The 22438-nt window shown below is 38.8% G+C and overlaps 4 protein-coding genes and 1 non-coding gene across 5 annotated transcripts; 4 read left to right on the forward strand and 1 right to left on the reverse strand.

Moving 5' to 3' along the window:
* The first annotated feature begins 338 nt into the window (after positions 1 to 338).
* TRNAL-AAG (transfer RNA leucine (anticodon AAG)) lies at positions 339 to 419 on the forward strand. The gene has a single exon. It is a non-coding gene; the product is annotated as a tRNA-Leu (tRNA).
* Positions 420 to 1249: 830 nt separating this feature from the next.
* Positions 1250 to 3585, forward strand: LOC116247026 (organelle RRM domain-containing protein 6, chloroplastic). Its single transcript, XM_031618970.2, has 4 exons — positions 1250 to 1605; positions 2113 to 2181; positions 2390 to 2496; positions 3228 to 3585. The coding sequence occupies exons 1-4, from the start codon at positions 1293 to 1295 to the stop codon at positions 3315 to 3317; spliced, it is 579 nt and encodes a 192-aa protein (XP_031474830.1). The 5' UTR covers positions 1250 to 1292; the 3' UTR covers positions 3318 to 3585.
* Positions 3586 to 3792: 207 nt separating this feature from the next.
* LOC116247025 (uncharacterized) lies at positions 3793 to 4786 on the reverse strand. The gene is made up of 2 exons (XM_031618969.2): positions 4117 to 4786; positions 3793 to 4026 (listed from the first exon to the last, which is right to left on the reverse strand). Exons 1-2 carry the CDS (start codon positions 4664 to 4666, stop codon positions 3845 to 3847), a joined length of 732 nt encoding a protein of 243 aa, XP_031474829.1. The 5' UTR covers positions 4667 to 4786; the 3' UTR covers positions 3793 to 3844.
* Positions 4787 to 8598: 3812 nt separating this feature from the next.
* On the forward strand, positions 8599 to 10371 carry LOC116247946 (uncharacterized). Its single transcript, XM_031620426.2, has 3 exons — positions 8599 to 9304; positions 9394 to 9509; positions 9834 to 10371. The coding sequence occupies exons 1-3, from the start codon at positions 8770 to 8772 to the stop codon at positions 10140 to 10142; spliced, it is 960 nt and encodes a 319-aa protein (XP_031476286.1). The 5' UTR covers positions 8599 to 8769; the 3' UTR covers positions 10143 to 10371.
* A 2317-nt stretch (positions 10372 to 12688) lies between these two features.
* On the forward strand, positions 12689 to 15429 carry LOC116247476 (uncharacterized). Its single transcript, XM_031619654.1, has 4 exons — positions 12689 to 12731; positions 12796 to 13149; positions 13768 to 13808; positions 14977 to 15429. Exons 1-4 carry the CDS (start codon positions 12689 to 12691, stop codon positions 15262 to 15264), a joined length of 726 nt encoding a protein of 241 aa, XP_031475514.1. The 3' UTR covers positions 15265 to 15429.
* The last annotated feature ends 7009 nt before the right edge of the window (positions 15430 to 22438 follow it).

Consider the following 22438-nt stretch of genomic DNA (forward strand, 5'->3'; position numbering starts at 1 on the left):
CCTCCCCCTCAAACCACAATTTCATGATCTCTTGAATTTAAAATTAGCCTGGAATCTCAGATATGAGGCTATCAAGCTCAAACATTATATCTGCTTTTTCTACTATTTTCATGCGTTTGAGCTGATATAATTTCTAAGTAACTCCATATTTATAACTTGCGGTATTTGATTTTGGGTTGCAACAAAATTTGGCTCCTCTGGACATTTGAAAAGGAGTAAGGTTATTTACGTAATAAATGAAACATACGGTCCCCAACAATTGCATCTGTGTGTCGGTTCGGGATGCAAGTATTTTTATTATTATATATATTAAATACGGCCTATCATCAAGCAAACCAGTTGAGATGGCCGAGTTGGTCTAAGGCGCCAGATTAAGGTTCTGGTCCGAAAGGGCGTGGGTTCAAATCCCACTCTCAACATGGAAGTTCTATCAAATTTGTCTATACTTTTAAACAGACATTCCTTATTCTGCACCGCTCGGGCGGCGAGGAACATTTTTTATATTTTCGTTTCCTTTTTCACGCTCCCTATGGCGAGGTGACATCTTCAGGGCATGTGATCATATAGAGCTAAATGCTTTAGATTCAGTTAATTTCAACAAATTGAGATCCGAACAAGATTCTAAACACAAACTTGTTTATTTTTATTAAGATTGTATAGAGCTACAGTTGTCAGTGTAAATGCTTTAGATTCGGTTAATTTAAATAAATTGAGATTCGAACATGATTCTACATACAAAGTTGATTAGAATCTGGATCCATTTGAATGTTCTTGTTTTAGTAACCGTACTCATACTCTCTGAATCCAGGACAACAGTCTAATTTTGTATGGCTAGATTGACAACCACGGTTGGGATCAAATCATAAATTTTTTGAATACATTTTATTCTATTGTAATTGAAATTATTCTTTATTCTTATCTTTCACAAGTTTTTCAACAAAAATTCATTGCGAATTTTTTTATTTACACTCAGCTTTTTTTTATGCATTTTACTTTTCAAATGATCTTTGGGCTTCTTTCTATTCTTTTAAAACCAACTGCATAAAATTCGGACTAACGGAATCAACCGGTGACAATACAGTTATCGATTCGGAATGATTTCGGTTTGGAATCCATCTAAATAACCAAACCTTCCACTTGACTGATTCAATATATGGGCTTGAAAGTGGTGAGAACTGACCCGATCCAACCCAACCCGTTTTATATCTTGAGGTCCGAAGTTTCTAGATTATAAGGGCCCTGCCTGGAAAACCGATGAAGAAGAAGGAAGGCGCTTCGCGGGTTTTGCAGGAATGGCTGCTGTTGCTTCTGCTTCTTCTGCCGCCATTGGCGTTGCTCCGTTCTCCTCGTTCAGAAGCAGAGAGCAGAGAAGATTCTTCCTCTTCCCCTCGGTTGGTGTCCAAACAGTCGATTTCTTGACACCTGCCATGGGCTTTCACTCTGGTTCGGTCGAGAAACGCGTTCGTCCGACCGTTCTTCGCTGCCAGCAGCGGCGCGGCCTCGTCCCAATCTCATGCTTGACTTCTTCTTCTTCCTCCTCCTCCCTCCCTTCACCTTCTTCTTCAAATATTGATGCCGCTCCTACCACGAAGCTCTACGTCAGTGGTAATTCATGTCCCCATTTCTCAAACCCGCGATATTTTGGTGTGGGATTTTCTTGGAGTGACATAGGGAACTTTTTCTTTTTCTGCTTCAAATTCAGTTCTTTGCTTTGAAATCCTTGGTTCGAATACCAGATCAAGACATTGAAAAAATTAAAGGACAGAACATTCTAATAATAGAAAAGCAAGGGTTTCAACCATATTTGTGCTAGCGGACTGAAATTCCTCCTCGCCCCGTTGCAATCTGTTTTGATTACAAGTGAAACCGTCAAACAGTAGGAGGAGATTGAGCATACTTGGGCAAGTTTGAAACCTTAATCAGCAGATAAAGTTAAATGCAGAAAATTCTGCCATCTTGTTTTTTCATGAAAGGTGAAATTGAGTAACTTAGAAAATCTAGCAAGCCCATGGATGCTGTTTGAGAGTTGGATATTTACAGTTACCGAAAATTGTGATGGCCTTCTCAACTTTCTTTTATTCACAAGATTTGAGTTGCTATTCCATTTTGCAGGTCTTTCTTTTCGGACAACTGAAGAAAGCCTCAGAAATGCCTTTCAGAACTTTGGTGAACTTGTGGAAGGTGATCTTTTCTTTTTGGAACTTTTTTTGTTGCTGTAAAAATGTTAGCCGATCTTCTTTGCATGAGAGATTAAGCGGAAAAAATGTCATACAAGAAAAGTTATCTAGATGGTTGCTTCTCTTCCTTAATACTTTTTTTGAATTGAAAGGAAAACTAGCTCCCTGGTTTCTCAGACTGTAAAATAGCTTGTTCTTTCATGCTTTTGTAGTCAATCTGGTTATGGATAGAAGAGCTAATCGTCCCAGAGGGTTTGCCTTTCTGCGTTACGCGACCGAGGAGGAGTCAAAGAAAGCAATTGAAGGAATGCATGGAAAGGTAATTCAGCATCTACTATCCAAAGCTCACACAAAAAGAAAAAAGAAAAAAATGTCTGTTTCCAATGTGTTGCTCAACCTTTACATCATTGACATTATCAATGCAAGTGATTGAAGTGAGCATGAGGTATTTAAAAATTTGGTAACCTATATACCTTATTAGAGAAAAGGAAAGCAACAGAAGGAAATTGTCTTCTCCCAAGCTGATTAGTGATCCCTGAGGTATTCATGTCTTCCAACCATTGATATTATCATTCTTTAGAAGCATGAGGACTGGTAGTTGCTTTTCATGTTAGACGTTGGCATCCTGTGGGTTTGTTGCTCCTGATTCACTGAATAAATGGTGCCTGTTGTGCAATTCAGTTCCATGGAAAGGTGTAATTAATTGTTTAACCATTGCCGAATTTGATTAGTTGAAAAATAGGTCCAAATAGGAGCTTTTCATTCAATCAACGAGTTAATAGTCCGGGGCAAACTGATATTTGAACTTTGGGTCTCTAACTTCTGCAAGTAACTTGTCTTGGATGGATTTTGGCGGTATGAGAGATGAGTGACTTGTCTGCAAGTTCTAGATGTGCGGTTATCGGTTCGGCGGACACAGAGAGAGAGGGAGAGAGAGAGAGAGAGAAATGTTTGTGTGAATAGATATTGTTAATTGCTTTCTAGTTCATTGATTGATGATGCAACTAAAGTAATCAGAATTATCAGATTGACTTTGTATTCTACTGCCAGTTTCTGGATGGCAGGGTTATATTTGTTGAAGTCGCGAAGCCACGATCCGAGCTCCCACCAAGATTCAACCAAACCCCACGACGGTACTGAGATTCGATGACAGGTGAAATCTGTTCTAAACGTATCAAGCAATACTGAAGCTTTGCATCTTGTGGAGTTGGGACCCATTCATGAAGCGCACTGGTAGCACTACATTGTGTTAACTTGATAGTATGACCTACCATAAGAGCAAGGAGTGGATGGAAATGAAGACTTATCTAAGCATTGTGATTTAACTCAGTTCACATATTGTACATCCTTTAATTGAATTTTTTGGTTGATCAGACAATGAAATATTGAAATGTGTTCCTTGGCGGCAGCATGGCCATTGACTAGAGAATGGAATTGTCATGGAGTGAATTTCTATGTTGATTGCCGATGCATTTAGCTAAAAATAAAAGCTTAGCTCCATTGTATTTGGGATCTACTGGACTTCAACTTCGTTTTGCTTTTCTACCTGGATTTGCATTTTGAGTTCCTTTGCTGGAACGGGTTTTAAGTTGGTCGTCTCTGAAACAATATTCAATTGTTCGTCCCTTGTACATTCCTTGTATATATCAGATACAGGTACATGATGCCTAAGAAAACATGCTGCCAATGACATTTGAAACGATGGCCACTGCTGCTGTCTCCATGACGCGCCCTCCTATTTCACGCGTTAATGAACTTTTAGAACCTTTTTTCTCCTCTGGAATCGACCTCTCTGAGGGCTCAGGAATGATTTCTGGCTCCGGTGGAGGGTTCTTGTCAAGGACACATCCTACAATTCGAACGGTAAGCAGTTATATTCTGAATAGAGCATCAAAATTACATTGCTAGAGCTCATTTAAGAGAGAAAGATAGAGAGAACCTGGGTGCGCATCGAAGACACAGGACTTGCACCTGTATCGCCAACTCTTGCGACCATACTTGCCACAGACAAGGCAGAAGAAGCCCATGCCGCCGCGGGCAACGGCAACACTGAGTTCCAAGGGGTGCCTGTGGGCAGGGTTGCGGATATGGAGGGGCATGTTTGCGCACTGTGCGTGCAGCTCCAACCTACAGCTCCCGCACGCATAGTAGAAGCCACTACCCGGCTCGCTGCAGCCACTGCACTTGAACACCCCACCTGGGTATGGCGCGACAGCGGAGAGACAAAGAGGGTGGTCCTTGTCTACCGGGTGGCGGACCTCCGGTGGCAGCTGAGAACAGGAAGCGTGGAGGAAATAGTTGCAGGAGAGGCAGCAATAAGCGTATTTGGATGACAGCTTTTGCTTACATCCTGAACATGACAACTGTGATTTTCCATTGATGTTGAGGGTGCTGAGATTGGTGAGCTCCAATGGGTGGCTGTGGCTGAAATGAAGAATTGTGGGCTTTGGGCTCTCCATTCCTTCTTCTTTCTGGTCTGCCTTCGCCATTAATGGCTCCAGCGATGGGGAGGTATTAAGAAGCCAGAACTTAAATGTGTAGATGAACTAAGTAGTGTGTGGTTGGACCTACTCTTTTATATTCTTCTTGATCCAATTTTAATATTTCTTATCCCATAAGGTTTTGGCATCTTAGATGAGGCCTCTCTCTCTTGCCCCCCATGCTTTGGTCTCTTAATTTTTGGCAATTGAGGGAGTCATGCTAATTAGTTGGTCAGCAAAAATTCATTTCTAATTTAGACCAAATTTAGAATCAATAAGTAAAAGTTTAGGATGAATTTGACAAAGACTGACATAAGACAGACTTCAGAAAGTTTGATTTTGATTTTATAATTAGAAGAGCCTCCTCTCGCCCTTTCTTTTGGCTTAATTTTAACAGGAAGGAAACAAAAAACATTTGCCCGCAGATAACGAAAATTTGGAGAAAACAAAAAACTCCAACCGCCCAAGGAATTGGAATTGGAGACTTCCAAGTTAAAGAAAGTGAAGAATTCAATAGCCTTCAGCATTTATAGCCATCATGCTATGAAATAACAAGAATTCATATACCAGATAAACCACAAAATGCAGCATTTTGTAGCAGTCACTCTACCGCTAAATTGCCAATCAAAATTTTCCCATGCGGAAGACATATTGTTACAATAAACTAGAAAACGAGACCGAGGAATCCGTTGCGAAAAAATGATTTAAAAGAGCGAACCTTAGCTAATTTCGATGACTTCAGAGGGACGCAGAAGCAAATTGCTGATGCAGTTTGGCAGAAGGGATTGTAGAGACGGGTTTTGAATTTCAACGGTAAGTGAACCACTTCAACGGTAAGTGAACCACCGTCATAACTCTCAGTGGAGAATCTTCTAAAATCGTTCAACAATATCCGAGCCACTTCCATTGCTTTCACCTCTCCAAAACATTTTATGTATTAGAATATTGTTAGGGAGATAAAAACTGCCGATTGATTCCTGCATTTAAGGATTTTATGTAGCGTGTTTGTGTGTATAAGCAAATCCATTTCCTTTTTTCCGCCTTCTCTCTAAGTATCGAATCCAACTTCAACTACAATATGACCCGAAATTAAGTTCAACTTTAAATCCAATTCAAAATAACTATCTCCTGTAATTTCTTCGGATATAAAATCCATAAAATAAAAAAATATGGGCGGGATTTGATTTCACTTTATGTTTGTTTGGCTTCTGTAAGCTTTTAGCCTATGGAATCATCAATAAAAAAAGTCTAAAACATGACCAGTTGGAACAACGGGCCATCTTTATGAATAGATTTACTTTGTAAACCATCTCTAATCCAAGCTCACTCGGCCGGATCGGATATCCCGTAAAAGATTTACCCACGAGACAATGTTCTTCTTGCCAGTTCAACCACAACCAAATATTGGGATAAAACTACTGAAAATTTGGAAGAAAAATTTTATTTTTTTAAAGTGATACCTGGATGTGAACCTCTCTTGTGTTAGAGACAATTGTCCTCACAATATTTCTCATTATCATATTTTTGAAAAGTTATTACAATCTTTGGTAGTCTGAAAAATGTATAAGAATGTCCCTTTTGAAAATCCAAGCGCAAATTGAATGCGATTTATGCAAATATAAATATATATATATATATATATATTCTTGCGTCTTTTTCAGAAAGTCTTAGGTGCCATTCTTGACAATGATAGAACATTGGCTTCTTCCTTTCCAGTCTCCATAACTTAACCTGATTTAATTTCTCCCTCATATTTCGCTATCCACGCAAACACGTCTAAATTTTAAATCCCCAAGTTGACGCAAGAAGTTATAGGCCGCCTGTTGAAATAAATTTGATCTGAGCTTGACTTCTTCCACTGTCAGTCTGAATCCGTTGGCCCAGGAATAGGATGCGGACCTTCCACCTGATCAAGTGGACGCCTTCTCCAATCAAACACGACTGGTCGTTGAATTCAACATGATAATTTGTTTGATTAGTTGAAATTAAATTCAATGTCGATCCATGATAAAAAGTTGAGAATTCATGTTACATCAGACATTGAAGGGCGGGGGTTCTTTCTCTTTTACTCTTTTCTTATTTTGTTTTATGCGTATTTTTCTCTGTTGTTTGCAAAACCTCAGTGGTAGCTTCTCACCCAATTTTGTTAATGAATTTCTATTTTGTCAGCCAATATCAAGATTGGTTAACTTAATTAATTAGAATAAACTTTTTCACGTAAAGTGATTGCCGGCTTAATTCAACAAGACTTATGATTGTATTCACCGTGATAATAAGGATTTATTCTCAAATTAAAGTTCAATCTTAATCTCTGAAGTCCTTGCAAACTAAAAGAAATAATATTTGGCCATAAAAATTTTAATTGAGGTAAAAAAAAAGTGTAGATGGCTTAGAAAGTTTGTGTGTCGTTGTCCAAGTCGATTCCCACGACATGTTCCAAGGTTTGCTGAGTGGGACGGTCATCCAGGGTGAAAACTAACAAGGTAGGGACCGCATGAGCCTCTTAGCCCCACCTTAATTTTTTTTTATATATTTTTGTGTAAATCTTTAAAAAAATCACTTATTTTATATAAAAATTTTGAAAAATGAAATTTCAGCCCTAATTAAAATAAAAAATAAAAAATCATAATCTGATTTTTATATTCATATTGAATCCAAATTATGAACTTAACTTTCCCAATTTTCAAAATGTAATAGCATTAGATATAGGATATTTGTCTAAAAATGAATTCGATCTAAGTCCGAATCCGATCGGATATTTATGTATATCTGAATTCGATTCCAGATCTAATCGGATGCTATTTGTTAAATCCGAATCCAATCCGGTTTCTTAATCGGATGTATTTTTTTTTTCCATATCCCATTTTTTTGGATTGGTTAGGTCAGATATCCATTCAAATCGAATATACTAATAACATCCTTAAGCATGACACATTAGACTTTTATCACTACTAAATTTATCATATTTTGTACGCCAACCTTTTACTTACTTTTATTTTCTTTAGTTTTTTTTGTTTTATAAAGTGTTTTCCTTTTTCTTCTTCTTTTTATCTATTGTTTGATATTTTTTCTTTTTATTAATTTTTCAAATTTAAAATATATTTTTTAGTTTGTTCACAAAAATTTCGATTTTGTTTTGCTTCATCTATTCGTTGAATCATTAAGCATATCGATCGGTAAACCGATTTTCAAGACAATGAGTAACCTCACTTCCAATAGATTCGCTGGGCCAGTGGGCGCAACTCGTCATAAACCTCGTTGTTTCAAAAACAACCAAAAAGACAAAAAAAAAGTGAAAATTTCGAAACATTTTGAAAATGTCAACAATGAAAATCGATTCTTGTTTTCTTTTAAAAAATTGTTTTTTCAACATATTCATGTCTTGTAACATTTTAATAACTGAATTTTTTATCGAAAACTAATAGAACAGTCAAACTTTCACCTGTTTTTTTTTTTTCATTCTAAGTTCTGGTTCATTCTCAAAATTGTTTTTCACGGATACAAATTTTCGATTAAGATCTTGAAAATTGGTCTCTTGGTAACATTATAATATACAGCATGCTTTCTTTAGGTACGACAAGTACAGGACTTCCGTCCGCGTTGATGTTCAACCTTAGACAGCGAGACTAAGATGAAAGTTCATGCGCACTTCCCATCACTACCTTTATAACCTTTAATTTAAAGAAAAAAAAAAGAAGATCGGATTCTTATTAGAAGCAAGAGCCATATGAAATAGACTTGAATCATGCCATATAATGTTTTGGAGAAACTGATAGCTACCATTGATAGCATCAGATTTGAAAATTTTATGATTTGAGAATCACTGATTTAACATTAGATCCTCTCTTCCCCAATCTTAAATTCAACTTTTTCTCAATAAGAAATAAGAATTTTGAACATCTAAACAAAGATCTTCAGTTTGGTGAATTACAGATTTTTGTCACATTAAAAGGAAAAAAGATATGGCCTGTCAAAGATGGCGGCCATTAACAATTTGTACGCGCCAATCTGTCGCGAATGGACTTCCTCCTGCTCTCTCCTCTGTTTACATAAACTCCCGCCTAGGCACGTGAAGGGCACTGCAATCCAATCCTGAAAGGAGAAGGAAGAAGATGGCGAGATCCATAACCCATTTCAGCCACCCCCATGATTTGGTTCTGCAACCCTCCACTAAGGTTGCTCCCGTTAATGGAGCGACATGCTCTTTTTGCCACACCGGAGCACGCACCGGCAAGGAAGTTTATGCCTGCTCTTCTTCTTATTGCGCCGGCTACATCCTAGATCCCACCTGCGCAAGCTTGAAGAAACAGGAACTTATCCCTGCCCACAAGCAGCACGTGCTCGACCTCATCACCGATTTTCCGGCGCCGGGAACCATTGCCTGCAAAGCCTGCGGCGGCTGGATCGTGAACAACAGATACAGTTGCAGCGACGGCAAGACCTGCAGCTATGACGTCCACGCGTGTTGTGCTAAAGTCCCAGAGAAGTTGAACTCCAAGTTCCACGAGCACACGCTCTACCTGCACTTTCCCGGTCCCCAAAGCGACGGCAGCCATGGATTCCGGTGCGGGCAGTGCGGACAAGGGGATCAAGGGTTGTGGGGATACACCTGCAAGGTCTGCGACGATGGGTTCTTCCTGCATCTAGGTACATATCTGCAAATCTGTCTTGGTGTTTAATAGCAGTCTCCATGAAACTTAAATAAATATATAAACAACCTCTGCAACCATTTGCAGATTGCAATGTCTTCTTGCCGCCGCCGCCACCGACGTTCAGCCGCAGCAGGGGCATTCATATTTTCCACAAAATCGAAAAGAAGAACGACGATGGCAACGACAACAACAACAAATTGGTAAGTCCTTCCACATTTGCTGCATGTACACCGCACAGTAGCAAATAACAAATGATGGAATTCAAGTTTCTGGTTGAAATGTTTCATGTGCTTCCTTATGTGATCATCTGTTCAGATCTTTATTTAACTAAAATCGAAATCCGTTTCATTATTATTCCCATGATCTCGAGTGAAATTTCAGAGAAGGAACATGGTACAGTTTCCTTCGCCAGAAAATTAGAAAAGGGGGGGCGAATTAATTGCATTGACTCTCAGTAAACGTATCGGGACAGTCATTGGCTCGAGTGTTAGAAGGAGTTTCTGATAATTAACCGCTAAATGCAGGCTCAGGAGAAAGAAGAAAGCCACCGCCATCATCACCATCACACTAAAAAGATTGTGGCGGGCGCAGAAACCTTGATGCTTAAAGCAGGTAAGATCTTCAAGCACAGGGGAAAAAATCAAAACGAGGAACAGGGGGCGGCGGAGGAGACTGGGGAGATGGAGGCGGCGGAGGAGACTGGGGAGATGGAGGCGACGGGGGAGATGGAGGCGGTGGGGGAAGCTGAGTTTGGTCTGGATGAGGAAGCTGCCAGTGGTATATCAGAACTGTTCAGCACTGTGCTTGAATTTCTGGGATCCCTTGCGGAGTGATGTAGATCACATTTCATGATTCAATTGTCCATCACGTGAGAGCTCGCTGTATGTTTGGGGTCTAATAGAGCCACCCTGTTTGTCATTTTATTTTAAATGAGTGTTGTTTCTTAGTTTTGTGATTTATTATGGTACTTTTTCATACTGTATCCATAAGAAACATATTGTTTCGAAACTTACGTTTATCAAGAAAAATATTGTATATATCCATAAGATATATTTGCTTCTACTTTTGTGTTTCTTACAAACACAAGTCGCCCTGTTTAACATATTTGTCAACTTGTACAACTTAGCTTTTGATATCGATGTTCAATGTTTAATTACTCATAAGAACACTATGTGGAGTAAGTAGATATATATTCAGACTGGGTTTGTTCATTAAGAAGCGTCTGACAATTTTTTTTCGAGAGTAAATAATGAAAGAAAAAATTAGGAGAAAATATATCTTGCCAAAGTAACAGGAAAAAATGGTGGAAAGTGCAAATACATAACGGATAAATAATGGAAGAACTTAAACGAACCGTCAGTAAAAATTAGAGACAATACTGACGGTATCGGTAAACTAGCACAGACACTGACGGCCGCTTTGACGGTATCGCTAAACTGGCACAGATACTGACGACCACTTCTGTGCCAGTAAATCGACATATACTGAAGGTCATTTGCATTTATCAATAAAACTTTCAGTGACATTGTCTGTACTGCACTGAAAATTTTCAAAAACAGTCAGTAAAGCATTCACTGACAAGTTCGACAGTTTAACTTGGGTTTTTCTAACAAAAGTAAAACCCCTTATTTTTTGTAGTACATCTGAGAACAATCGAACAACTACGAACTATGATCAGTAGTGTCAAGGATTCGGGAGTTTCTTGCAAAATATTGTCATGGTCATGCGCATGAATCGCAAACAAGAATAAGGCGAATATTAGTTTTTTAAAAAAATTTAAGCAAGGAAAAAATTATGATTAGTGACCCGCAAAGCCCGACTCAAAAGTTATCATTAATTTAACATTACAAGCAACATGTTGTAAATTATTGAGCAAAATAATTTGAGAGCCATAATTAATTAGTTCACATTGTTCTTATACCACATGTGGGTATGCCAAATTGTCAGCACATCCAATAAGATCTTTTATCTGCAGACCGGTTAACCTCAAATTTTATATATTTATATACACAATATCTCTCCAATATATAGTAATTGCCTCTTAACCAAATATATCTGGCTTAGCCACTGCATGTTAGTTAATTTCATATATATATATATATCAAGAGAAAACATCTAATTTCATCCATGAACACGGTAGATATCGCGATCAGTCTAAGTTTCCACCCCTTTTTATCATAAAACTTATTATGCATGAACACTAGTTACATGCACATTCAAGTGCATAAAAAATTGTTCAGATAGGTATGTAATGGATAAATATCGTTGAAAGAAAATGAGACTTTTAGAAAGATGAAAAGTAGTTTAAAAAAATGTTAAAAAGTTTAACGTGTATATTTTTTCTAAAAAAATTCTAAAAATACCCCGATCTCCTTCTTTTTTCTTCAGTGTATATTCGTTGCGTACACACGCCGCCGGTGCACGCAACTCAATCTCACTTTGATGTTCAGCAACAAACCTTTTCTCTATCGTTTGCGATGAAGAGAAGATCAAGAGCAAAGAGCATTTGGGACAAGAGACTTTGTCTAACTAACTAGCCTTATCAGTGTTTTCAAAATATTTTGAATCGGTGAATGCATGAGCGATAAATTCGAGTCCATCATCCTTTATTGGATCTCTAGCTAAAAATACTTTTGGCTGCGATTTTGTGATCTTTAGCGTCTGTTGACAATTTCATCGCATCCGCTACTATTGGCCCACCGGCATTAAATCGTCGCCGTCTTCTGAAAACGATGAAGCCGTTGATTGGGTCTCCATTCGGCTGATGATCTTCTCTACAAGAACCTCCGCCGGCAGAGCAGCCCCTCACTCTCGTAAAAACTCCAGCCACAGGGAAATATATTATTATTGTTATGCATTAGAATACTGTTGAGGGAGAAAAACTCTTGATTGATTCCTGCATTTAAGGATTTTATGTAACGTGTTTGTGTATAACCAACTCCATTTCTTTTTTTTCTCCCTACCCCATTTTTTTTAAGTGTATGTACACAATCGATCTCACTATTCTATCCATATGCAATTTTGATCTTCACCAACAAATCTTTTCTCGATCGTTTGCTATCAAGAGAAGTTCGAGAGAAAAGAAGGCAATCGGGACAAGAGACTTTGTCCAATTAACTAGTCTTTTCTGTGTCGTCATAATCATCTTAATCGGTCAATACATGGACGGTTAACCAGTCTTTTCAGTGTTCAATGCAATGTCATTAAATCCGCGACTCTTGGCCACCGGCATTAAATCGGAGTCGTTGTTCTGAAAACGATGGAAAGGTTGAATGGGTCTTCGTTCGGCTGATGCCGGGGAGCTAGCGGAGTTGTAGTGCAGAGTGCCATGGCCGGGACTATAACCCATTTCAGCCACAGGGGGCACGCTCTCACGGCCATGGCTCCCAGTGTTTCGGTGCCATGCTCTGTCAACAAGACGGGCAAATGCAGGGATTTTATGCTTGCCAGACATGCCAGTATTACCTGGGCTTCGTCTGCGCTAAGCTCGAGAAGAGAAGACTCACATCCAGGCTCATGAACAGCATCCTCTCACTCTCGTAACAACTCCAGCCACAGGAAACGTCCCCATAATTTGCAGGGCCTGTGGGGGCTGGATTCTAGGCTGGAGATATAGCTGCAGCTGCCGCTGCAACTATTACCTGCACGCTGCCTGCGCCCATTGGCCGAAGACGATAGAAACGGCCGGAGATCACGAGCACCCGCTTAACCTGCACTTTTCGGCCGGTCCTCAGCCCCGCTCCGACGAAGGAATCAACTACACGCGGTGTGGTCATGGAGACAAAGGGCTGTGGGGTTACGACTGCAGTACCTGCGGCAGTGGGTTCTTCCAGCACTTAGGTAACAGCAGTTCTACCGGCCACAGAATCTGAAAATCTGTTCTCAAATCTTTCAATTTGTATATACCATAGTGTTCAAAATTTTGGGTGCCACCGTACTTTGATGTAGAGATTATATAATTTCCTTCCTACAAGTTGATTCTTGATTACTTTAATCATAACTACAAATATCACCTTTCAGATTCAGATGATAAGGCTTTGTGCGGGTCTAAAATGACTTTTTTTAACAAGAAAAAGGTGGAAAGTTTTAGCAAATTTTGACACAATGAATCTTTCAGTGAAAAAAAGGTGGTCAAAACCTTAAAAATAAAATGTGAAAATAAGAAACTGGTAACTAAAAACTGTAAAAAAACACAAAAATGAAAAAAATGAAAAAAAGAAGAGTTAAATTGAAGGCATTATTAATACACCTACACAACCGACTGATTGTGCTACTCATCAATGAAACAAACAAATAAAAAGAGAGAATGAGCGCTACGGTGCTAAGTGAAATCGCATCATTAATGATTATTTTCGTGCTATCTTGACTTATTTAAGTTGATACTCAATATACAACAATAATTTAGATTTTAATTATTAATTTATCGGTATTAACACTTCTTTTTTTATCATTTTTCAGATTGCGCAGCCGCTATAGCGTTTGTTGCTTCCGAAGACCCTGTAAGTCCTCTTCTACGTTCCTATTTTCCTTAGATTGCTTTTATATATATATATATATATATATATATATATATATATATATATATATATATATATATATATATATATTGAGAGAGAAAGAGAGAGAGAATGCACACTTCTATACCACCATATCTATCATATTTGATCAAAAATTGACACTAAACAATAAAAAAAATGATGGTTGACTCTCTTTCTTTTAAACCACTGGGAAGCCCTACCAGGCAGTCCCATTTTAGATTTTTTTTTTTAAGTGCTGTACATTTTAGTTTTTTATATTTTCATAATTCTCATTTTATTTTTCAAAAGTAGTTTTTTTTTCACTTTAATGAAAATATTTTAGTCATTACATACACCTATGCACGCACAAGGAAGAGTTCCATCAACCCAACCCCCTCCGCGCCCACCTATTGAAGATGATGGGTAGACTTCCCTTGCAAAGAACGGAGGGAAGGCAAAATGTTACCTCCCTCATCATACGTTTTTTTATATTAAAAAAAGGATCAAATGGTGTCAAATATATATATATATATATAAATTTTTGTATATATAAATTTTTGTTTGGTAGGATACTCATTCAATACCTTTAATGTAAGTACAACAATCAAATATATCAAAACATTAACATACATATTAAACAAACTTTGTGAGGCTGGTGTGGGCAGATGCCCACACCAACCACCAACCACCATGTGGCTGATATAAGGTAAGATTAATTAAAAGCAGCTGTAGATGTTTAAAAAGTTACGGAGACCACTATGAATATAAATATTCAATGTTGTTGCAAGCACCGGTAATACCTTTTATAGCAAGGGTTTACAACCAGGCAATGAAAATGAGGAGACATGTATGGCTGATGTAGACCATGGTTCGCAAATTAGTGAGTCGGACTTAGATTGGCTGATGACCAGGTCATTAGGTCAATCAGTTAATATGATTCGTTCGATCGAGTTTTAAAATAACCTGAGTTCGGGAGCAAACGAAGCGAAACCTTGACTTGTGAGTCTATGACTAGGTTTTCTAGCGATCCAAATAGATTCAGGTAATTAATTCTCAAGTCCAGTCGGCCAGTCAGCTTTGATTTCAACTAAAAGTAACACGTTTGTCTCCGCTCTCACCTGCTTAAGTCGTGCATCTTCTGGTGGCGCAGCTTGATGTAGGTGAAACGGTGGATACGATGGTGGATGTTGCGAACGGCATAGGCAACAATGATGGAGGTGGCGCTGCCATTGACGGGCCGGGTTCCTTGTGGGAACTGGTTGAGCTCCTAGTACCCAACCGCTTCTCTGCACCTATTTCTCTCGTAACACAATTGGTTCCCCCTGATCCAGCGCAAACAGTGTCTGCAACAGCCCCCAATGCTGCACCAGCGAATAACCAAACAAGCCATCATGACGACGACTGCTGCTGTGATGATGTCGACGATTCTTGCTGCTAAGTTCTTGAATGTATTTGTTCGTAGCATAAGTTAGAACATTAGTTCTATTCTACCTCAGCAAATAAAGTCTTTTCTGTTTGAATGTTGGAGAATCAGTTTGTGCATTGATATGTAAAGTAGCGAAGCAATATTAATGGAGTAGGAGCATCAGAGCTGTGTTGAAGATCAGAGAAATAAATCATGTTGATGGTTTGAGACTTAGAGCTCCATTTAGTTCTTCTTCCACTACCTGTTTGACTGTGACTGTTGTTATAGTTGTTTCCCCCAAGCTTGTTCCCAACTTGTAAATCTCTTTCTTTTTTCTTGTGCACCCAAGTCAATCTCACTTTGATGTTTACCAACAAACCTTTTCTCTATCGTTTCCGATCAAGCGAAGATCAAGAGCAAAGGGCACTAGGGACAAGAGAGTTTGTCTAATTTAACTAGCCTTATCAGTGATGTCAAAATATTTTGAATCGGTCAATGCATGAATAATAAATTCGAGTCCATCATCCTTTGTCGGATATCTAGCTAAAAATACTTTTGGCTACGGTTTTGTGATCTTTAGCGACTGTTGAGAATTTCATCGCATCGGCTACTATTGGCCCACCGGTATTAAATCGTCGTTGCTGTTCTGAAGAGGATGAAGCCGTTGATTGGGTCTCCATTGGCTGATGATCTTAGAACCTCCGCCGACTGCACGGGAGCTAGAAGTGGCGTAGAGCAAGGTGCCATGGTCGGGACGAATACGATAACCTATTTCAGCCACTGGGAGCACGCTCTGTGTATAACTAACTCCATTTCTTTTTTTTCTCCGCCCTAAGTATTCAACTCCATCTATTTCAACTTTATCGTGTTCTTAAATTGAAGCTGAACGCAATAGAAGGTTAACTTTAAGCACCTTTGTAAAAATCTGACTAGAGAATATAAGGTAAAAATCTGAGTGCAAATTCGAGCTCGGCTCGTTTGCATGCACACAAAAAAGGGAAAGCAGTTCATGTTTGGATTCCAAGGAAGGCCATGGAAATGATGTGTTGAGTTTCAGTTTATAAGTTGATCTATGATTCAATAACCAAGTTTACTTTGAGCACCCACAACTTAGAAATGCCTACAACAATAATACACGCACGATAATAATCTATGATTCAAAAAACTAAACTACAGTAATATACCATACGCACAACATAGAAATGCAAAAGTCTGCCTTCATGCATTTCAGCAATCACTGGGTGAACATCTTGGCAAGTCCATGGAACCGGCGGGGAGGAAAAGAGAGAGAGACAGAGATTCCGGATAGCTCTCAAGTCTCACCGGTGGATGCTGATGCACAGAGGAAGAAAGCTTCAGTTGCAGTTGCCTGTTGGTGAGGAGGAGGAACTCAAACATTCTGTTGGCTTGTTGCCTTGAATGCCGCCCAAAAACAATAGGGTGTGGAAAAACCAATAGATTTTGAAAGCCGCTGCTTTGAAAGCTGCTGGTCTGCTGTTGCTGCCTGCACAGGCACAGCCTGTGGGAGGAGGGTCGGTGACCAGCCGACAGGAGGGGTCGATTGAGAGAAGAGAGTTAGAGAGAGAAACAGAAAAAAAAGAGAGAAATTAGTCCAAATTGAAATGCATATGAAGACAATAAAAGCAGAATGAGAAAAGTGAGGATCGAATTCCCTCGTTTACAAACTCGAGTTTCAATTGAAACTTGACCTTGGAGCCCAGCTCGAGTCAGTATTTTTGAACGAATTCGAGCCGAGCATGGCTCGTTGTACATTCCTACTTATTCTTCTCCGGTCTCCACAACTTAGCCTGATTTAATTTCTCCCTCATTAACTGTCCACGTAAACACGTGAGATGTTCAATATGATGGGGAAGGTAAGATCTAATGCTTGGAAATTTAATTCGTTTACCATTTACCTATGAATCCCCATGTCGACCCAATAATTTAGACGCGGCCTGTTCAGATAGCTATGACCTCAGCTTGACTTTGTCCAATCTGACTCCCTTGGAAAAAAAAAAAAAGGATTGAGGGAATTTAAGATTTTTTTATAAAAAAATGTATATTTTAGACTTTTATTATTTTCGTAATCTTCTTTTTAACTTTTTCAAAATCTTTTTTTTATAAAAAAAGAAACTGTAGTAGGGGTACTTTCTTTATTGCATGCCCATATTGTGCACACAATTTCCCTTTAGGTGGTTAAGTTGACAGAGTGATAGTTCCTTTTTTTCCTCTCTCTCTCTTTCTATATATATATTACTTTCGTGTTTTCTCTGAACTGGTGGAGCTGCTGCTACCCCATCGCTTCTCTGAACCTATTTCTTTCGTAACACAGTTGGTTCCCCCTGATCCTCTCCAAACAATGTCTGCAAATGCTGCACCTCCGAACAACCAAACAAGCCCTGATGACGACGACTGCTGCTGTGATGATGACGACGACGACTGCGACTGTGATGATGATGACGGCGATTGTTGCTGCTGCATTCTTCAATGTATTTGTTCGTAGCATAAGTTGGAACGTTAATTCTGCCTCAAGAAATAAAGTCTTTTCTATTTGAATGTTGAAGCATCAGTTTGTGCATTGATATGTAAAGTAGGGGAGCAATATTGATGGAGTAGGAGCATCAGAGCTGTGTTGAAGATCAGAGAAATAGAAGTGAAGGGGCGAAGCATATTGGTGGTTAGAGTGACTTAAGAGCTCCATTTAGTTCTTGCTCCGCTACCTGTTTGACAGTGACCGTGACTGTAACTGAAAATCTATGTTGCATTCTAAGTTAGAAAATTGATTCATGACGCAAACGGGGCCCCCATTGAGGGTTGGGCCTCTCCCTGTTATGTCAAAAACATATAAGTAGATTGATCCGTACTTAGAAATAGACTCACATAAAGTATCAAAACTTAGCCTGATTTAATTTCTCCCTCATTAATGGCCTTCGATTATCCACTCAAACACGTCTAAATGTTCAATACGATGGGAAAGGTGAGATTTGATGCTTGGAGATTTAATTCTTTGACAACTTAGCTATAAATCCCAACGTGGACGCAATAATTTAGACGCGGCCTGTTGAAATAGGTATGATCTCAGCTAGGCTTTCTCTCCAATGTTCCGTGGCCCCAAGATATGAACCTTCCACATGATGAAGTGGAGGCTTTCTCCACTCAAACACGACTCGTCATTGAATTGGACATGACAATTTGTTCAATTAATTGAAATTTAATGATGAGGAAAAGGTTGTACATAATTCCCAGGGAAGAAATTAGAATTCACGTTACATCGGAGGTGTCTCAAGGGTGGGTTAGGAGACTAATTAATTTTGAGGACTGTGTCTTAGGGAGCTCCCTGCCTTCTTCCCCTTTTTCTTTTCTTTCTTACTACATCACAACAACTAGCGTTAGGTGGTGCGTTTCATGTATGCATTGGTTTGTGCATGCAACAAATATACATTAGATAAAAAAAGGGGGGTTGAGGAATTTAAGAATTCTTTATGACGAAATGTATATTTTATACTTTTGTTATTTTAATAATCTCCTTTTCAACCTTCTCAAAATCTCTTTTTTAAATATCAAATACCTTTTTTAAAGTTTTAAATTGAATAATTTTAAAAATGCTTATTCTCTGTGAATTCAAGTCGAGTCGTGTTAAAATAGTCTCTGTGAATTTTCTATTTCAAATACCTTTTTAAAAGTTTCAAATTGAATGATTTTAAAATACTTATTCCCTGTGAATTCAAGTCGAGTCGTGTTAAAATATTCTCTGTAAATTTTTAATTCCTTTTTATTTCCAGTACAACCGTCGCCTATAGACCGGTCGAGCTTAGATTGACCACGAAAATTAGTCCTCCGGTGGTGCATGTCACTCCCTGGTCGTGCATGTTACTCCCTTCTGACCCGTAAAACCCCTCAAAAGTTATCATTTTTTTTTAAAATATAACATTTACATGCAATTAGGGTCCCGTGAGAATTTTTTTTTTTTTGTCCAGGCCAAATTATTAGTACGGTCTAAATAAATTTTTCAAAATATTTTATATATTAAACTAATTTTTTTAAAATTTATAAGCAAAATTTTGATTTTCTAAAATCTGATACTTACAACTAATTAGTTCACATAGTTCTTATACCACATGCACGTATGTCTGAGTAATTATCCACACGGTCCAATAAAAATCATTTATTAGATGTTGGTGAACATTAAGTTTTTATATAATTACATATAAAATGCCTCTCAAATATATATCATATCCCTTTAACTCTCAAATATATATCATATCCCTTTAACTAAATACGTCTGGCTCTGCCATTATATGTCGGCTAAATATCAAAAAGAAAACATTTAATTTGATCATGAACATATTGAATATTGTGATCAATCCATTTTTGCACCTATTCTTTTCCATGAAACTAACTGTGTATAAAGACTGGTTAAGAATATGCTCAAAAAGTTGTGAATAAAAAAGAGGGAGATTTTTAAAAGTATAAAAAAGATACTATAAAAATATTTAAAATTTTAAAATATACTTTATAATAAATTATAAAGTACCCTGCCCCTGTCACGGGCTCACGGCGTGTGTGTGTGTGTATGAAGGGCAATTCTCTCGATGGACGCATATGCGGTGTCCACAATCGCGTAGAGTCACACGGGGAAGAGCAAATGAAAGCTCATCGTCGAGTAGGGCAATGGTCAGTCGCTTTAATGACATAGTGTCGACAACTGACTTTGGATGGAGACTTTTTCTTAAAAAGAAATCTACCCCCTCTTAGATTCCGAATGGAAGTAGATAAACGCTTAGAGAAATGATAGTGTTTGGAAAGGCTTCATGGTCACAGCTTGTCGAGGGTTTATTGGGGGACAATCCTAGATGGTGTACTGAGTGCCTAGAACTTTTTGTCTAATCACAGTTTCAAAAACATTGATATATTAAAATTGAGTTAAAACTGACCAAAGGATTGAACCATTGAAAAACCATTGATGTGGTCAAATAAAACTTGACAAAGTCAGCCGTAACTGTTTTTCTTTCCTTAAAGTGTATGTTGGTTGCACACACTACACAAGTAGATGGAGCCGTTGAATTGGTCTTCGTTCGGCTGATGATCTTCTGTATAAGAAGCTTCGCCGACAGCCGGGGAGCTGGCGGAGTTGTAGTGCAGAGTGCCATGGCCGGGATGATAACCCATTTCAGCCACAGGGAGCACGCTCTCACGGCCATGGCTCCCGATCTTCGGTGCAATGCTCTGTCTGCAAGAGGAGCAAATGCGTTGCCAAGGGATTTTATGGTTGCAAGACATGCCAGTATTACCTGGGCTTCGTCTGCGCTATGCTCGAAGAGAAGACTCACATCAGGGCTCATGAACAGCACCCCCTCACTCTTGTAACAACTCCAGCCACAGGGAACGTCCCCAGAATTTGTAGGGCCTGTGGGGGCCAGATTCTACGCAGGAGAAGTAGCTGCAGCTGCAGCTATGACCTGCACGCTGCGTGCGCCCATTGGCCGAAGACGATAGGGACGAGCACCCGCTTAACCTGCACGTTCCCGCCGGTCCTCAGCCTCGCCCCGGCAAAGGAATCAACTGCAGGCGGTGTGGTCATGGCGATAAAGGGCTGTGGCGTTACGGCTGCAGCACCTGCGGTAGTGGGTTCTTCCACCACTTAGGTAAACAGCAGTTTCTACCAGTCCATCAGAATCTGAAAACATGTTCAATCTTTCAATTTGTATATACCATAGTGCTCAAAATTATGGGTGCCATCGTACTTTAATGTAGAGATTATATTATTCCCTTCCTACAAGTTGATTCTTGATTACTTTAACCATAACTACAAATATCATCTCCCAGATTCAAATGATAAGGCTTTGTGCGGGTATAAAATGACGAAGCTTTTTTTACAAGAAAAAAATGGAAAAATGTTAACAAATTTTAGCAGAATAATCTTTCAGTGCAAAAATGTGAAACGTGAAAATAAGAAACTGACAACTAAAAACTGTAAAAAACACAAAAATGGGAAAAAATAAAAAAAAGAAAGAAAAATTAAATTGAAGGCATTATTAATACACCTATTCACCCGACTGATTGTGCTACCCATCATTGGAAGAAAGAAATAAAGAGAGAGAATGAGTGCTACGGACTACGGTGCTAAGTGAAGTTGCTTCGTTAATGATTATTTTCGTGCAATCTTGACTTACCTAAATTTGATTCTCAATATACAACAACAAATAATTAGATTTTAATTACTAATTTATCGGTATTAACACACTTTCTCTTTTTCTTCATTTTTCAGATTGCGCCGCAGCTATTGCATTTGTTGCTTCTGAAAACCCTGTAAGTTCTCTTCTATGTTCCTCTCTTCCTCAATTTACTTATACATATATATATAAAAGGTAAGATTAATTAAAAGCAGTTGAATGCTAAATGTTGCTGGATGTTTAGAAAATTTAAGAAGATCATGGAGACCACCATGAATATAAATATTCAATGTTGTTGCAAGTATCGCTAATTCATTTTATAGTCTAGGGCTTAATAGCTAAAGAACATGGGGAGATGTTGTTGCAAGTATCGCTAATTCCTTTTATAATCAAGGGCTTAATAGCTTATGAAAATGGGCTGACATGTATGTAGACAAATTCGTGAGTTGGACTTGAATTGGCTGATGACCGCCAACCTTGACTTATGGCTAGGTTTTTTAGCGACCTGAGTTGATGAGAGTAATTCTGAAGTCTAACTCGGCAAATCAGCCAACTATGATGTGAACAATTATTCACACCAAGCAACGTAAATAGTCTTTTCATTTCAACTAAAAGTTACAGGTTTGTTTGTCTGCGCTCTCACCTGCTTAAGTCGAGCATCATTTGCAGGCGGAGCTTGATATTGGTGAAACGGTGGATACGATACAAATTGTGGTGGACGTTTTGAACGGCATGGGCAACGATGATGGGGGTGGCGCTGCCATTGACGGGCCCGATTCCTTGTGGGAACTCTTTGAGCTCCTAGTACCCGACCGCTTCTCTCAACCTCTTTCTCTCATAGCACAATTGGTTCCCCCTGATCCTGTGCAAATAATGTCTCCAAATGCTGCACCCGCCAGTAACCAAACAAGCTCTGATGATGACGACGACTGCAACTGTGATGATGACAACGACTGCAACTGTGATGACGATGACGACGACTGCAACTGTGATGACGACGACGACTGTTGCTGATTCTTGTGATGATGACGACG

This window comes from Nymphaea colorata, chromosome 2 (assembly GCF_008831285.2).
Source record: "Nymphaea colorata isolate Beijing-Zhang1983 chromosome 2, ASM883128v2, whole genome shotgun sequence".
NCBI lineage: Eukaryota > Viridiplantae > Streptophyta > Magnoliopsida > Nymphaeales > Nymphaeaceae > Nymphaea > Nymphaea colorata.